This window comes from Perca flavescens, chromosome 16, assembly GCF_004354835.1.
Source record: "Perca flavescens isolate YP-PL-M2 chromosome 16, PFLA_1.0, whole genome shotgun sequence".
NCBI lineage: Eukaryota > Metazoa > Chordata > Actinopteri > Perciformes > Percidae > Perca > Perca flavescens.
In genome coordinates, this window is record NC_041346.1 from 29,435,202 (window position 1) to 29,453,721 (window position 18,520).

The window sequence follows — 18,520 nt, forward strand, 5'->3', positions numbered from 1 at the left end:
GACAGTTGTGAAGTTTAACGTTGGTAGTCCCCAGAGAAGAAGGTGGTCATTTCATGGTGCAGATTAGAACCCAAAATTGAAACGTAAGCAACTAAAAAATTGCTGAATGTAAGAACATTGTGTCCAATTGGTCGTTATTACTGTGACTTATAAAGTGTCAGCTTTAGTTCCATCATAGTGTTAATAGTGTCGAAAAGCATTAGCTAATGTATTATCACTCTATCCGTGTCACATTCTCATTGAAAGGTCCCACTTAATGAGGTTCTTTTTAACATTAATATGAGTTCCCCCCCAGCCTGCCTATGGTCCCCCAGTGGCTAGAAATGGTGATAAGTGTAAACCGAGCCCTGGGTATCCTGCTCTGCCTTTGAGAAAATGAAAGCTCAGATGGGCCGATCTGGAATCTGAATTTCGGGAAAGAGACTTCAGATACAGTAATAGGGGACCACTAAGGTCTATATAAAAGAGACTTCAGATACAGTATTAGGGGACCACTAAGGTCTATATAAAAGAGACTTCAGATACAGTATTAGGAAACCACTAAGGTCTATATAAAAGAGACTTCAGATACAGTATTAGGGGACCACTAAGGTCTATATAAAAGAGACTTCAGATACAGTATTAGGGGACCACTAAGGTCTATATAAAAGAGACTTCAGATACAGTATTAGGGGACCACTAAGGTCTATATAAAAGAGACTTCAAATACAGTATTAGGGGACCACTAAGGTCTATATAAAAGAGACTTCAGATACAGTATTAGGGGACCACTAAGGTCTATATAAAAGAGAATTCAGATACAGTATTAGGGGATCACTAAGGTCTATATAAAAGAGACTTCAGATACAGTATTAGGGGACCACTAAGGTCTATATAAAAGAGACTTCAGATACAGTATTAGGGGACCACTAAGGCCTATATAAAAGAGACTTCAGATACAGTATTAGGGGACCACTAAGGTCTATATAAAAGAGACTTCAGATACAGTATTAGGGGACCACTAAGGTCTATATAAAAGAGACTTCAGATACAGTATTAGGGGACCACTAAGGTCTATATAAAAGAGACTTCAGATACAGTATTAGGGGACCACTAAGGTCTATATAAAAGAGACTTCAGATACAGTATTAGGGGACCACTAAGGTCTATATAAAAGAGACTTCAGATACAGTATTAGGGGACCACTAAGGTCTATATAAAAGAGACTTCAGATACAGTATTAGGGGACCACTAAGGTCTATATAAAAGAGACTTCAGATATAGTATTAGGGGACCACTAAGGTCTATATAAAAGAGACTTCAGATACAGTATTAGGGGACCACTAATAAGAGCATCCAAAGTGCACCATGTCATGGGACCTTTAAAGGTCTGATCCTAGAATCGCCCCTGACCAGAACAGGTTTGTTAAAAAGCTAAAAGTTTTGGGGACTTTTGAGAAATCATCCGGGGCTGGAGCCCGACTCACCGCTGATCTTCTCCCTGGTTGTACCGGCCTGTTTGAGGAGAGCGAGCGTGAAGGCCTGGCATGCGGTGGTCTTGCCGGTGCCGCTGCGTCCCAGCGCACATACACTGTGGTCTCTCCTGGAGCCCACCATGGACACGTACACCCGTTTGACCAGAGCAGCCAGCGCGGGAGGAGCATCCCACACCGACTCGCCCCGCCGAGACTTTGGAGTCTGACAGAGAAGAAGAAAGTTAAACATCACCCGCAGTTTCATCTGGTTCCACTGCAAATCAACGTTTTTATAGATTTTTTTTTAAGTGCTCATATTATGCTTTGGGGATTTTTGCCTTTCCTTTATTGTGTTATATAAATTTTTTTGTGTGCACGTTATAGGTTTACAAAGTGAAAAAGCCCAAAGTCCCCCCCCAAAGGGACTTACCATCTCCACCAGAAAACACTGTTCACCAACTGCTCCAAACAGCTCTATTGTAGTCCAGCCTTTACTTCAGAGACCAACGTGGTCACTTTGTAACACACGTTATAATGCTCGCCTAGCTGCTAGCATGGTACTCCCTCATACTCTGCTTCTGACTGGCTAGTAGTCCTTACCTAGCTACTGTCAGGACACGCCCTCATACTCTGCTTCTGACTGGTTAGTAGTCCTTACCTAGGTACTGTCAGGGCTCGCCCTCATACTCTGCTTCTGACTGGCTAGTAGTCCTTACCTAGGTACTGTCAGGGCTCGCCCTCATACTTTGCTTCTGACTGGCTAGTAGTCCTTACCTAGGTACTGTCAGGGCACGCCCTCATACTCTGCTTCTGACTGGCTAGTAGTCCTTACCTAGGTACTGAGCTTGCGTGAATCCCAACAAAGATGGAACAGAAGTGAGATGTCTCACTCTGTAGCTACAACAGAGAGCTCAACACACAGGGTGAAAAGAGGAGCTGCAGCAACGTGCAGCCCAACAAAAATATGGTGTTTTTTGAAAATTAAACCATGTAAACCTATTCTGATACAACCTATAAATACAAAATAAGCATAATATGAGCCCTTTAAATAAAGTAAATTCCCATTATCTTGTTTCAACATATGGATGATCATTTCTGGAAATCAGCTCTTGGAAAATACAGAATTATTTTACTCCTCTATTTTAAAAATGTTCTGTTGGAACAGACAATAAAGTTTTATTTTATCTTCACTTAAGCTTTTCGAAGAAATGTTTAAAGACTGAATGCCTCTAAATGGATTTTTAAAATGATATAAAGATTATGACTTGAAAACAAATAAGCAGCGCAGATGCTGAAGACCTGTAAACGACGCTGACCAATCAGAGCAGAGTGGGCTATTTTTTCATGTCTCAGACAGAGGGGAATACAGGTATATTCAGACAGTGAAAAATATAGTGTTTTTTGAACATTAAAGCATGTTAAATGTTCTAGTAGAAGCCCAACATGCAAGTATGAACCTAAAAATGAGCATGATATGGGACCTTTAAAGCCTCTGAACACCCACACAGGTGTTTTCAGTTTTTCTGGCTGATTACTGTAGACCTCTTCACAGGTTGAAGGTGGGCTGAAGCGTTGATGGGAATTTATTAGTTCACTAATCTTTTCTACTAATAATAATGATAAAACTGTCATTTGTCCTGCCCTAACAGGTGCAACAAAGCTTACAAGAAACTCAGGAAGATTTCAATCAGTCTATAGACACCTAGGGCCCTATTTTAACGATGTAAGGGGCCCTATCTTGTGCCAAGTACAAGATGGGGCCCCTAGTTTATATCCTCGACGTTCCACTTCCAGGATTGCTCCATTCCCGACTGAAAATCTGCCGGATTTTACTCAGTTAGGCAGGATATCCGTTACCTTGGGCTTCCTCTGTGTTAGCTTTCTAACCTCCGGTGGATTTGTGAGGACTATGGTTAACTGCTCCTCAGATCTCTGCAGGGTAAATCCAGACAGCTAGCTAGACTATCTGTCCAATCTGAGTTTTCTGTTGCACGACTAAAACCACTTCGGAGCGTACACATGTTCCACCAAAACAAGTTCCTTCCTGAGGCTATTTTGCAGAGGCACCGTGGCTCCGTCCGGCACTTAGCACCACCCAAGACGATTGTGCTTGGTTTAAAGAAATGCCAATAAACCAGAGCACGGTTTTCTCCCATCCCAGAATGCTGTGTGGATTAGCCAGACCCTCCTACGGTGGTCCACGCAGTCCTGGGAAGAAGGCCAATCAGCCAGGTTAACTGAAAACACCCAGGTGGGTGTTCAGGGCCTTTTAAAGCTTTGTGTTTGGAAAAGGAGTTTGGATCTTTCAGTGTGAGAGCAAATAATCCACCGTGTGTTTGACTTCACCTTGCTGTGAGCCTGTAACGGAGGCCAGAAGTTGACCAGGTTGGGTCCCGCGTGTGTGAGCGGAAGGTTGGCTTTAGCTCGACTGGTCAGATTGTGCAGAACTCCACATTCGTTGACACTCTGCAGGTCACTCAGATCCTCGCACAGGTCCAGCTCTGATGGGTTGCACTGCGGAGGAGGAGGAGGAGAAGGAGGAGGAGGAGGGAGTCATGCTGTCAGTCCGTTAAAGGCCTAACAACATATATACAGTATCTCACAAAAGTGAGTACACATCCTCTCACATTTTAGTAAATATTTCATTATATCTTTTAATGGGACAACACTGAAAAAATTACACTTTGCTACAATGTAAAGTATTAAGTGTCCAGCTTGTATAACAGTGTAAATGTGCTGTCCCCTCAAAATAACTCAACACACAGCCATTAATGTCTAAACAGCTGGCAACTAAAGTCAGTCCACCCCTTCACCATACCCCCACATCATCACATACCCTTCACCATACCCCCACATCATCACATACCCTTCACCATACCCCCCACATCATCACATACCCTTCACCATACCCCCACATCATCACATACCTTTCACCATACCTAGAGATTGGCATGGTTTTATGTCAGTTAGCCTAATAGCTGGTTTGATTTGCACTGAGATATGATTTTATGGAAAGTACCCCATGCCAACCTCTAGGTATGGTGAAGGGTATGTGATGATGGGGGGGATATGGTGAAGGGTATGTGATGATGTGGGGGTATGGTGAAGGGTATGTGATGATGAAGGGTATGTGATGATGGGGGGGGGATATGGTGAAGGGTATGATGATGGGGGGATATGGTGAAGGGTATGTGATGATGTGGGGGATATGGTGAAGGGTATGTGATGATGTGGGGGGGTATGGTGAAGGGTATGTGATGATGTGGGGGTATGGTGAAGGGTATGTGATGATGGGGGTATGGTGAAGGGTATGTGATGATGGGGGGTATGGTGAAGGGTATGTGATGATGTGGGGGTATGGTGAAGGGTATGTGATGATGTGGGGGTATGGTGAAGGGTATGTGATGATGTGGGGGTATGGTGAAGGGTATGTGATGATGTGGGGGTATGGTGAAGGGTATGTGATGATGTGGGGTATGGTGGAGGGTATGTGATGATGTGGGGGTATGGTGAAGGGTATGTGATGATGTGTGGGGGGGCTATTTTAATCCCAAAGGCCAAGGGAACTTTATCAGGATGCATAGTATCCTGATCCATGAAATAACTGGCCTTTAAAATAAACATCTGCCTGCCTCTATGGGAATTTAACATAGGGGTGGACTGACTTTAGTTGCCAGCTGTTTAGACATTAATGTCTGTGTGTTGAGTTATTTTGAGGGGACAGCACATTTACACTGTTATACAAGCTGGACACTTAATACTTTACATTGTAGCAAAGTGTAATTTCTTCAGTGTTGTCCCATTAAAAGATATAATGACATATTTACTAAAACGTGAGAGGATGTGTACTCACTTTTGTGAGATACTGTGCATACACTGGAAATGGGAAAAGACCTGAGCTACCTTCTCAATCTCGTACTCTGTAACATCGTGCAGCGAGCCGTCCGTCTGCAGGCGGACTCTCACTCGGCCTTCTGGGAGTTCAGGTGTCCCTTCATCTGGCTTCAGCTGAGTGGCTGAAACGAGTACAAAACCAGCCAATCAGACAGCAAAATAAAACCATCAACTTTTGTTCATTATTCAGATCGTCTCTAGTCATGAGTGCTGGATGGATGGGTCTATCCACTCGAGTGTAAACATGGAGAGAGCTCATTGAGGACATCATGTTTGTGGATTAGCGGAGTCCTCTGCTAATCCACACACAATCTGTAGTAATCTTTCAGCCTGTTGTATAACCTTCATATCATGTTACATATTAGAGTCAATATGTGTCTACAGATCCATCTGCTTCAGGTCCATCTGCTGCATCATGTTATCCAACCAGCTCCTGACTGCTCTGCACTAATCCCATTAGATCTACACACAAAGCCCCGAACTTTGACCTTTTACTGCACATGCATACACAACCACAGTATTTACATTTTCTGCTACTTTATACTTTTACTGCTCTACGTCTTACTTTTTTACTCCACTACATTTGTTTAAAGCTTTTTGGGCATTTCCGCCTTTAATGGAAAGAATAGCTAGACATGAAAGGGGGGAGAGAGAGAGGGGGGAAGACATGTAGGAAAATCGTCACAGGTCGGACTCGAACCCTGGACCTTCTGTGTCGAGGCATAAACCTCCATATATATGTGCGCCTGCGCTACCAACTGAGCTAACCCGGCCACTAATACATTAAAAAAACACATCTAATAAGCTTATGAAATACACAGCATATGGTTAAAGATTGAACCCGAGCAGGTGCCCAGATAGCTCAGTTGGTATAGCGGCGCCCATATATAGAGGTTTAGTCCTCGACGCAGTGGGCCCAGGGTTCGACTCCAACCTGCGGCCCTTTGCTGCATGTCATCCACCCCCTCTCATGTCTTCAGCTGTCCTGTCAAATAAAGGCTCTAAAAATGGCCAAAAAATAATCTAAAAAACATTAAACCAGAGGCTTGGTAGGTTGGCACTGCGGAGTTGGATCCCCGGTCAGGGCCGGGCCTTTCTGTGTGGGGTTTGCATGTTCTCCCCATGTTTGTGTGGGTTTTATTCCAGGTTTCCTCCCACCATAAAGACATGCATGCTAGGTAACTAGGACAACAGGGCTATAGTTGAAAAACACTGGCGCATTTACAGAAATGTTGATACAGGTTTCTCTATAGAGCTCCCCCTACAGGTGTCTGACTCCTCCCTCGGTCAGTCTGCAGTCTCCTCTTCCTCTGTTCCTCCAACAATGCTTTCCGAGCTTTCTGCTTCTTTTTAGCCGGCTCAGCCATGACAATAGTGTGAAGAGGGATGGAGCGAGACAACCACCATTCAACTCGAAAAAACCACAAGTTAAGGTAAATTAAGCTAAAAAATAAACTGCATAGTTCCCCTTTAAACTACAGAAAGCATAAAAACAACTACAAAGGGACAAACTGTGACTCACGTATAACGTTATCAGTAGGACAAATGAACGTCACAGCTGTCTCTAAAAGGCCAGCTGACTCACCGTGTGTTAACGACATGACGCAAACATGTTGAATGTGCTGAGAGTGAGCGTGTGCGTGTGTGTGTGTTAAGGTTAGGCATTTAGTTGTGATGGTTAAGGTTAGGGTAAGGGTTAAGGTTAGGCATTTAGTTGTGATGGTTAAGGTTAGGGTAAGGGTTAAGGTTAGACATTTAGTTGTGATGGTTAAGGTTAGGGTAAGGGTTAAGGTTAGGCATTTAGTTGTGATGGTTAAGGTTAGGGTAAGGGTTAAGGTTAGGCATTTAGTTGTGATGGTTAAGGTTAGGGTAAGGTTAAGGTTAGGCATTTAGTTGTGATGGTTCAGGTTAGGGTAAGGGTTAAGGTTAGGCATTTAGTGGTGATGGTTAAGGTGAGGGTAAGGGTTAAGGTTAGGCATTTAGTTGTGATGGTTAAGGTTAGGGTAAGGGTTAAGGTTAGGCATTTAGTTGTGATGGTTAAGGTTAGGGTAAGGGTTAAGGTTAGTCATTTAGTTGTGATGGTTAAGGTTAGGGTAAGTGTTAAGGTTAGGCATTTAGTTGTGATGGTTAAGGTTAGGGTAAGGGTTAAGGTTAGGCATTTAGTTGTGATGGTTAAGGTTAGGGTAAGGGTTAAGGTTAGGCATTTAGTTGTGATGGTTAAGGTTAGGGTAAGGGTTAAGGTTAGGCATTTAGTTGTGATGGTTAAGGTTAGGGTAAGGGTTAAGGTTAGGCATTTAGTTGTGATGGTTATGGTTAGGGTAAGGGGCTAGGGAATGCATTATGTCAATGACGGGTCCCCACAAAGATAGTGAGACACACTGTGTGTATGAGTGTGTGTGTGTGTGTGTGTGTGTGTGTGTGTGTGTGTGTGTGTGTGTGTGTGTGTGTGTGTGTGTGTGTGTGTGTGTGTGTGTGTGTGTGTGTGTTTACGTGACTCACCGCGGGTGAAACCATCCTTGTGGACATACCACACGGTTCCTGCTTCATACCAAATATCTCTCACCTGAGAGGGGGGGTAACAAAGACACAACAGACAAAATCAAATTAGAGCACCTGTGAAATATATATAATAAAGTGGATGTCCCAAGGGTTGGTTTGTACGTGATTAATGTAATTTATAATGTGGAGCCTGGAGCGTGTCATACGTAATAATTATAGAAACTTTTTAGTGATTATCTGCAAACAATTGATGAACAATGAATGTTTTTTGGTATTTTCTTTTTGTGCATTAATTGGTTTGTGTCGTTATTTTGTAATTGTAATAATAGCAGAATTGTATAAGCTTTGCTTAGTTGGTCAGATTTATTTCTGTCAAAAGGGTTGGATTATGGTTGTTTTTTGCTGGACAAATTAAAGGAATAGTTTGAAATTTTGAGAAAAACCCAAATTTGTACTTTTAACCTCAGTTTCTATACGATAAACTCGTACAAACGCACGTACCTCTCTCGCGTTGCGCTCGGTTACGGTCGTGTCTGCTTGCCTTCCCTCTGGCTCCAGCCTCTCCTCCATCTTCTCCTCTTTCTTCTCCACCTGCTGCGCCTCCTCTTTCCTCTCCTTCTCTTGCTGCTTCTTCACACCCTTCTCCGACTTCCCTTGCTGTTGCTGCTTCAGCGGCTCTGGCGTTACCTCCTGTCTGGTTTCCTTCTTGTTGCCGGAGTCAGGAGAGTACATCTTCCTCTGGCTCGAGGACCGGCCCTCCGTCTGCTTGTTGCTGTTGGTCTGCTGCTCGGCGCGGAGGGACATCTCGGCCTCGAGGATCGGAGGAGTCTGGTCCGGGAGGAGGAACTGCTGCACCAGGTTGTCGCTCAGCTTGCTCGGCTACGAAGGAAAAACACACAATTTGAAGAATAATCGCTTTCTTACAGAGTGTGTTATCAAGACGCAAAATCGCTTTTTAGCGTGTTTTATCAACGCCATTGACCTACATTACATATATGTTTTTATATATATGTTATTACATATATGTACATTACATTACATATTACATACATATTGTAATATATACAGTACAGGCCAAAAGTTTGGACCCACCTTCTCATTCAATGTGTTTCCTTTTTATTTTCATGACTATTTACATTGTAGATTCTCACTGAAGGCATCAAAACTATGAATGAACACATATGGAATTATGTACTTAACAAAAAAGTGTAAAATAACTGAAAACATGTCTTATATTTTAGATTCTTCAAAGTAGCCACCCTTTGCTTTTTTATTAATAAGGGAAATAATTCCACTAATTAACCCTGACAAAGCACACCTGTGAAGGTAAAACCATTCCAGGTGACTACCTCATGAAGCTCATTGAGAGAACACCAAGGATTTGCAGAGTTATCAAAACGTGGAGCTATTGGTTGAAATGAAAGTGCAACCCCTCACCTGTCTCTCCTCTTTGGTCTCCGGCTCTTTCTGTTTGGTCTCCTTCTCGGTTTCTCTGACCAGCTGTTTGAGGAAGCCGCCCGGCAAAGTGGACAGAGGCGGAGGAGGTACGGCCGCGGCCACCGGCGTCTTCTCCTCCTTTATCTGTAGTTTGATTGATTGATCAAAGCCGGTAGAAAAGAAAGAGACACAAAGTCATTGTGTGATGTGGATAAACACAACATTTGGATCAGACTGCATGCTGAAACTACACATGCGTGACATTGTCCTTTGCACACATGCACGTCACATTACACAGTCCCTCCAGAAAAACGAGATTATGCAATTGCATAATTCAACGCATAATCAGCCAAAGTCCGCATATTGATTTTTTCAAATATGCCGCACTTTCGCCTGATTTCATAATCCCTGCATAATATATCTTAGCAGAAAGTAAAAACATTTTGAGTTTACTTCACACATTTTCCCCTGTTGCCATGGGAACATTATGAAGTGACGTAATTGATAATGAACATCATCATCGAAAAGCAGGATGTTTGGGGGAAATCACTTTTTTTTTCTCTTTTTCGTCAAACTGCAGTTCCCGCAATTTCATCGCATAAAATTGCATTAATATCATATATAGCATATTCCATCGCATTTTTTAAGAAAAAGTGCCGCATAATCAAGGATTTTTGCCCCGCAACAATCACAAAAAAGCTCCGCATTTTTCTGGAAGGACTGATTACAAGGTTTACACCTTCATTCACATCTTATAGACCATGACATATATTTCCAGATTCAAGATTCCAAAAGCTTTATTATCTAATATGTTGCCATGTTAGAACATTTTCTTTTGATTGAGTGTGTGTGATGTGTCAGTAGCATGAGCTTTGTATATGTATTGCATATCATATGGGATTTAGAATCAAGGATTTTATTCGTGCAGGTTTCTAGATATTTGTCTCAGAGTTTTCTGCCTCTACCCACACAATTAAATGTTGTAAGTTTGTTACTTTGAACTCTTATAACCAAACCCAAATGGAATATGTGTATTTTATTTTACAGTTTTTGGCAGTGATCCAAAATGAAAATCTGTGGAATACAGCGAACAATGTTTTTCAGCTCTCACATGGAGATGTGTTAACATTCAGTTAACAAGCAAATTTTTCTTTTTTTGTTTAAAATCTGCGGAAAATCTGTAGAAATTCATCAGAAAATTCAGCAAAATTCTGCATCCGCAGATTCTTACTTAGGCCTACTAACTTTTACAACTTGCAGACGAGTTTTCAGGGGCTTTTCAGAAACATCGTCTCATGATTTCTACCCATTAAATTCAAAGAGAAACCCATTGAATATTTGGAGCTGATCAGAATCACGGGACAAATGTACGAATTATTTTTCTCAACGTTAACAGACTGTAGGGAGCGGAGGTCTGCGCTCTCCGAGTGCCCTTCTAGTTCATTTGTTGAATACATTTGGTATAGTTAAAGAGATACTTTGCCGGTTTTCAACCGGCTCTGTGTCATCTTCGTGTGGGCGGGACAGTGTTTGGTATCTCTCGTAGCATAGAGCCTCTCACCTCCAGACTGAGTTTCAAATCCACCTGTCTATAACAGTAATGTCCTAAACTTTCAGTCAAGTATGATTCATAATTTAATATAAGTTTTCCAGCTTTAAGGGGAACATGAGTCAGCGGCTATGACGAGCATACTGTGTGGAACCAGAGGGGCCGAACAGAGAGATGGCCAGAGGCCTGACATTTAATTAAGAAGTATCTCCTGCTGACACAATCTGCAATATCATAAAGGTCAGGAGGACAACAGTTTCACATTCTGACAAGATGCAGTGTGAAGTCAGGAGAAACTTTCTGAGGAGCTGAGTAATAATTATAACGCTCATATGGTTAGCTCATAACCATTTTCGTAGAGTTCGTAAAGTCTCGTCCTAAAACTAGTGGTTCGTGCCGTGTCCATGTGGGCATTTTTAGGCCTTTAATTCCACAGGACTGATGAAGACATGAAATGGGAGAGAGAAGGGGAATGACATGCAGCAAAGGGCCACAGGTCGGAGTTGAACCCGCAGTCGCTGCGGTGAGGAGTAAACCTATATATACAGTATGTGCGCCTGCTTTACCAACTGAGCTAACCCGGCCTCTCGATGGGCCCCAGCTATTATTTTACCTTTAATGACCACTGACTAGCAAAAGAAAACTACAACCATGATGGCTGCGCCTGATTGGACGAATGTTCACTTGTGGGCTTTCTGCTCCCAGATATTTAAAAAACTGACCTTTCTGAAACAAAACTTTCTCTTATTTTACAAAAATAGTTCACCGAAATGTGTTTCTGAAAACTTTTTATGTGGGATAAATAATCTGCAGCTGCTGAGTCTGTCTTTATCTTAGATGGACAACAGATCAACACTCCCAGAATGCATTGCCCGGCGGCTTATATAGACAGTGAATGTGAAGTGTGAAAATGACGCGGATGTGGACACGTACCATAAGTGAATTCACTCTAGTACTGTATACAAGTACAATTTGAGTTACTTGTACTTTACTTGAGTATTTCCATGTTCTACTTGTACTTCTATACATTTCAGAGGTAAATATACTTTGTACTACATTTGTCTGACAGCTTTAGTTACTTTTCAGATGACAGTTTTTCCTCCCCTTCCTGTCCAGTAAAAACCATGTATGTCCAGATGTGTTGATGCTCAAAGTTTGTAATAAACTGAAGGATGAAGACTTCCTTTTATATGTTGAGAAATATATCCTCCTTCTTAAGCTAAATAAAGTCTTTAAAAAGCATCTTGGATCAGCTGGAAAATGCACCGTCACACAGCTGAAAACAGGGGCTGTTTTTCTGACACCATGAAAAGTTTTTAAACTTTTTGGTTCTCGCAGGACAGCAACGCTACAAACATATGAAGATCTTATTAGGGATGCACCATAGACTGTTAATATTAATGGACAGAGAATGTGTGACGTCACCCATTTGGTTTCTGGAGATCTGCTATGAGTCGTTGAGTTTGCCGTCAAACCATCCTGGTTGGGGATGTGACGATTTTAGACGAGAGGGAGGAGCCACGTTACGTTACACACTTTCACTGGCAATCACATCATAGCCATCCTAAAAACACCCCCTGCTTTATCGACGATTTTAAAATCAACGAGACCATAATTTAAAAAAATGAACATCGTTCTGTGTTGCAGAAGACTTAAAACTAGCGACTGAGATCATAAACTCATTATGAAAATGTTTACTGAGGTAATAAATCAAGTGAGAAGTGGGTCACTTTCTCATAGACTTCTACAGAAACGGACCTCCTTTTGCAACCGCACGTGTCTCCCCCTGCTGGAGTTCATATACAGTACAGGCCAAAAGTTTGGACACACCTTCTCATTCAATGTGTTTCTTTATTTTCATGACTATTTACATTGTAGATTCTCGCTGAAGGCATCAAAACTATGAATGAACACATATGGAATTATGTACTTAACAAAAAAGTGTGAAATAACTGAAAACATGTCTTATATTTTAGATTCTTCAAAGTAGCCACCCTTTGCTTTTTTTGATAACTCTGCAAACCCTTGGTGTTCTCTCAATGAGCTTCATGAGGTAGTCACCTGAAATGGTTTTACCTTCACAGGTGTGCTTTGTCAGGGTTAATTAGTGGAATTATTTCCTTTATTATTAAAAAAAAAGCAAAGGGTGGCTACTTTGAGGAATCTAAAATATAAGACATGTTTTCAGTTATTTCACACTTTTTTGTTAAGTACATAATTCCATATGTGTTCATTCATAGTTTTGATGCCTTCAGTGAGAATCTACAATGTAAATAGTCATGAAAATAAAAAGGAAACGCATTGAATGAGAAGGTGTGTCCAAACTTTAGGCCTGTACTGTATATGCAGCTTTAAGGCACTTCCACATTTGCAGCACTTCGCCCAACTGGATGCGTTGTCCATTAATATTCAGGGTAATTAGGATGCACTGAATCCAGGATTCAGCTTCGGATTCGGCTGAATATTGGGCTATTTGACGGGGGTTCGGTTTCTGCTGAACCTTTGAATTCTTTTACACCGAACCGAACCCTACGCATGCACTACGGCGCACTCCGCTGGTCTCCGTAGTAACGGCGCCGTTGATTACGGGAAGGTGTTTACGTAGGTGGAGCTTTCAACGCAGCAGGCTGTGAGGAAGTGGACATGGATCTGGTGAGCAGAAAACGTTGTTGTTTGGCAGAACTTTCAGTCAAAAGAAGGCCATTCAAGTCCAGCTACATGTTCAATCTGTTCAATGCTGATTGGTCCGGTGGTGGCGAGGACCCTAAACTATACACAACATGGCCTCTGTTACAACATCTGGTCTGAAACATCTGGAAGAATACGAGTTGTGCATGAAGGAATCTACAGACAGCAGCCAGAATGCAGCAACTTCAGGTACAGCAAAGGAAGGACAGTCCCTGTTTACTTCATTCATGTGTTGACTGGGTTCATGGACTGAGGATGGGAGGACGAGTCAGCACAATCTCAACCAGGGGGTTCAGGGTTCAGACCAACCCCAAAAAACTGGATTTGGTGCATCCCACAGGACAGTGACGCTACAAACATATGATGATCTTATAGACCATGATGCTTTGCTGCAGATTAAACTACTCAACAGTATAGAAAGGGGTTAAAATGACGTCGAGGGCAGCAAAAACATTTTTTGCATACATACAGTAGGCATACTTTTACTTTGAGAAAGGTTTTGAAGGCAGGACTTTAACTTGAAGTGGAGTATTTTCACAGTGTGATATTAGTGCTTATAAAGGATCTGAATACTTCCTCCTCCGCTGCATAATGCCAAATTTAGACCAGGATTCACACAAGTGTGCTTGAGAAAGCTTTTATCATTCTGTGTGCTGGATGACTAACCAGAGAAAATGTGCCAGCCGTGGTAGCCAGCCGTTGTTTTTAAACCTGCCATGTCATGAACTTTTGCAAAACTGTTTCAGAATTTCATGAGAACAGATTTCAGATTCCCATCGAGGTTTAAAACACAGACCCTTAATTTAAAGAGAAAGTTCTGTTACTTTTCATTTGTCTTCCTATTCCAGATGAAAATTCACTCATAAGCAATAAAAGGACATCTTCACTCAGGGGGTTGAGGTTGTTTTTGTCGCTTTTTTCCCCGACGTTTTAATCCCCTTTTTCTGACATTTTTCAATGTTTTCTGCACTTTTTCTGACGTTTTAGGCGCATTTTTAGACTACTTTGTTGCTTTTTCCGCATTTTTAAGCACTATTTTCTATGATTTTTTGGAGACGTAATTCTTTTTTTTGCCGGTAGCCCCTAATATTTTCAGTTATGGGCAAAAAAAGAATTTCGCCCCAAAAAAAATCATAGAAAATAGTGCCTAAAAAGGCGGAAAAAGCAACAGTCTAAAAATGCGCCGAAAAACAGTTAGTCGGGAGCCCTGCTTGTGAAAATGTACTTTTCTTATTGACTGAACCAAAGTATTGACACAAATATCAGCTGCTGCCAGCTTCATGCGGGTGACAGCATGCAGCTTAAAAAAAAATAACTTAAACCCGCGCGCTAAACATGCAGGATGACTAACACACCGATCACAGCAGCAGGCCGGGATGATTCAGGGTTAGAACAGAGGATCACTCACTCACTGTGTAATCAATGCTCTACTATCACACACACACGCGCACACACACACACACACACACACACACACGCGCGCGCGCACACACACACACACACACACACACACACACACACACACACACACACACGCACACACAGGATTATATATTAGATTTTGAATTAGCGCAGCATGCAGCATCTCTGCACCTCCCTTCTGCTCCCACAGTTTTAAGCGTGAAGACAGTGCCATGGTTTCAACAGGGAGGGGGGTGGGAGGTGGGGGTGTTGGGGTCACGCAGATGAAGGCCAGATGTGATGTCAGAGTGGCTGTGGCGGTGCGTGTGCACAGAGGACGACAAACAACCTGACAAAGAAGAAGAGACAGTGAAGAAAGTGACAGAAAATGTGTGGTGAAAAAGGTGAAAAAAGTGTCAAGTCTGACTTCTAACTTTACATTTCATTGTAAAGTTTGAAGTCTTTTAGCGCAAATAACAACGCCAGAGGCCCCGGACCAAGCGTCCGTATTTTACGCGATAGGAGTGACAATCTGTCGGCTCTGCACTCTGAAAGCTTCCGATTATGTACAATACAGGCCAAAAGTTTGGACACACCTTCTCATTCAATGCGTTTCCTTTTTATTTTCATGACTATTTACATTGTAGATTCTCACTGAAGGCTTCAAAACTATGAATGAACACATATGGAATTATGTACTTAACAAAAAAGTGTGAAATAACTGAAAACATGTCTTATATTTTAGATTCTTCAAAGTAGCCACCCTTTGCTTTTTTTGATAACTCTGCAAACCCTTGGTGTTCTCTCAATGAGCTTCATGAGGTAGTCACCTGAAATGGTTTTACCTTCACAGGTGTGCCTTGTCAGGGTTCATTAGTGGAATTATTTCCCTTATTAATAAAAAAGCAAAGGGTGGCTACTTTGAAGAATCTAAAATATAAGACATGTTTTCAGTTATTTCACACTTTTTTGTTAAGTACATAATTCCATATGTGTTCATTCATAGTTTTGATGCCTTCAGTGAGAATCTACAATGTAAATAGTCATGAAAATAAAAAGGAAACACATTGAATGAGAAGGTGTGTCCAAACTTTTGGCCTGTACTGTACGTGTCTCATTATGATGGCATGTTTCTCACTCTAAACCTCCAGTCTGGTTAACTGCATTTGAATCTGGGTCAGACAGTTTGACCCCCCGCCCCCCCTTTCCAACCTTGGCCTGTAAGCACCACGGATAGACGACCGGCTGTGTCGGTTGCTGTAAACAACTCCACGTTTAATTTCAACAGGACGACACCACAAACTCTCTCGGCAACCAACGATTGATTTCAGCGTCGATAAATCTGTCGATTATTTTCTGGATGAGTGGATTGGTTGTTTGGTCTGTCAAATGGTAAAAAAATTATCAGCGTTTCCCCAAAAGCCCAAAATGACGTCCTCAGATGTCTCGTTTTGTCCCCAACTCAAAGATTTTCAGTTTACTGTCACAGAGGAGAGAAGAAACTAGAACAATATTCACATTTAACAAGCTGACATCACACAAGTTCTGACTCAAAAATGCCTCAAACCGATTAATTGATGATCAAAATACTTGAAAACTTATCTATTATTTTCTCCAGCTTTCACTTTAAATTGAGTCAGTTGACCCCCTTTTTTCTCCAGATCCTGAATGAGCAACAGTACTTGTTTTAAAACTGAAGATCTCACACATGAATGGACACATGTATGACCCATGAGAAGTCTCTAGAAATGTCCACCAAAAATCAAGCCAACTAGAGCTGCAAAGATCAATCGATTAGTTGTCAACTGTTAAATTAATCACCAACTATTTTGTTAATCCATTAATCAGTACGAGTCATTTCTTTTATTTTAAAAAATAAACAGCAAAACTTGTGTGATGTCAGCTTGTTAAATATGAATATTGTTCTAGTTTCTTCTCTCCTATGTGACAGGAAACTGAATATATTTGAGTTGTGGACAAGACAAGACATCATCGTCGTTCTTTTTCACCATTTTTTTTTGACATTTTAGAGACCAAAACAACTAATCCATTCATCCAGAAAAATAATCCACGGATTGATGGACGATGAAAATAATCGTTAGTGAAGCAGGCTGTATCTGAGCTGCTCTTATAGTCTGTCTGAAGCCAAAGTTAAAATCACAAAATCACAGTTCGGCTCTCGCAGCACACAGGGCCCAATACAGGCCTCTCTCCCTCTCTCTCCCTCTCTCTCCCTCTCTCTCCCTCCCTCTCCCTCTCTCTCTCGGCTCAGATCTCTAAATAAAACCTTTGGTGAATGTCATTGTGTCTAAATGTCTGTGTGCGCTGGACAGTTAACAGCACAGTGAACACACGGCAGCATACCTTCCAAAGAAACTTGCAAAGAAAGCGGCTAAAAGATCCAGATGACAAAATCCTGAGAGTCCCGCTGGCACACAAACACCCCCGCAGACACACACACACGGGAGCTGGGACAGGGCCGAGTCCGAAATAGAGAGGGGGGGGGGGGGTCTCTGCAGCCAATCACACGCAGCGATTAGGCAGACGACTCCGCTATAAATATCTGACACTAAGCAGGGACTGGGGGCACTGAGGGACTGGGGGGGTAAATGAGGCTGTTTTGGTGAACATTTGGACACCTCCAGACGATAAGAAGTGTTAGAAAGTTACATTTATTACATGTTTTCTGTCGGTGAGACGTTTTAGTTTTCTAAAAAGTGTGTGAATGTGAGAACGGGGGCGTCAGCTGTTCCTGATGCAAGTGCACATGTGCAGATCTGCAACGCGTCAGCTGTTCAGTTTGACTGACAGCTCCAGCTGACGGAGAGAGAGGGGGAGGAAGAGGGGGATAGAGGGGAGGAAGAGGGCGGAGAGAGGGAAGGGAGGGAGAGAGAGACAGGGGGAGAGTAGGAAAAGGGCAGGGAGAGGGGGGGAGAGAGGGGAGGAAGATGGGGAGGGCGGAGAGAGGGAAGGAAGGGAGGGAGAGAGAAGGGGAGAGTAGGAAAAGGGGATAGAGGAAAGAGAGGAGGAGAGGGGAGGAAGAGAGGAGGAGAGGGGAGGGAGAGGGAAGAGGGAAGAGAGAGGTGGGAGAGAGAGGAGGAGAGGGGAGAGAGAAGTGGGAGAGAGGGAAGAGGGGAGAGAGAGGAGGAGAGGGGAGAGAGAAGTGGGGAGAGAGGGAAGAGGGGAGAGAGAGGGAAGAGAGAGGTGGGAGAGAGAGGGAAGAGAGAGGTGGGAGAGAGGGAAGAGGGGAGAGAGAGGGAAGAGAGAGAGGGAAGAGAGAGAGGGAAGAGGGGATAGAGAGGTGTGAGAGAGAGGAGGAGAGGGGAGAGAGAGGTGGGAGAGACAGGAGGAGAGGGGAGAGAGAGGGGAGAGAGAGGAGGAGAGGGGAGAGAGGTGGGAGAGAGAGGAGGACAGGGGAGAGAGAGGTGGGAGAGAGAGGAGGAGGGGGGAGAGAGGGGAGAGAGAGGAGGAGAGGGGAGAGAGGTGGGAGAGACAGGAGGAGAGGAGAGAGAGGTGGGAGAGAGAGGTGGGAGACAGAGGGAAGAGGGGAGAGAGAAGTGGGGAGAGAGGGAAGAGGGGAGAGAGAGGGAAGAGGGGA

The 18,520-nt window shown here is 42.8% G+C and overlaps 1 protein-coding gene across 2 annotated transcripts in view; it reads right to left on the minus strand.

Annotated features, from left to right (window-relative positions):
* myo18b (myosin XVIIIB) overlaps window positions 1-17,393 on the minus strand; it is a 93,584-nt gene extending 76,191 nt beyond the window's left edge. The window contains exons 1-8 of one of the 2 annotated variants that reach the window (XM_028601104.1): window positions 17,287-17,393; window positions 15,119-15,271; window positions 9,285-9,428; window positions 8,349-8,726; window positions 7,848-7,911; window positions 5,358-5,470; window positions 3,801-3,968; window positions 1,467-1,677 (exon numbers count right to left, since the gene is read on the minus strand). In XM_028601104.1, the coding sequence (XP_028456905.1) occupies window positions 1,467-1,677; window positions 3,801-3,968; window positions 5,358-5,470; window positions 7,848-7,911; window positions 8,349-8,726; window positions 9,285-9,428; window positions 15,119-15,157 (1,117 nt within the window). In that variant the 5' untranslated portion in view covers window positions 15,158-15,271; window positions 17,287-17,393. Of the gene's footprint in view, window positions 1-1,466; window positions 1,678-3,800; window positions 3,969-5,357; window positions 5,471-7,847; window positions 7,912-8,348; window positions 8,727-9,284; window positions 9,429-15,114; window positions 15,272-17,286 lie in introns of both variants that reach the window. The other variant, XM_028601105.1, reaches the window with a different exon arrangement.
* Window positions 17,394-18,520: the final 1,127 nt, after the last annotated feature.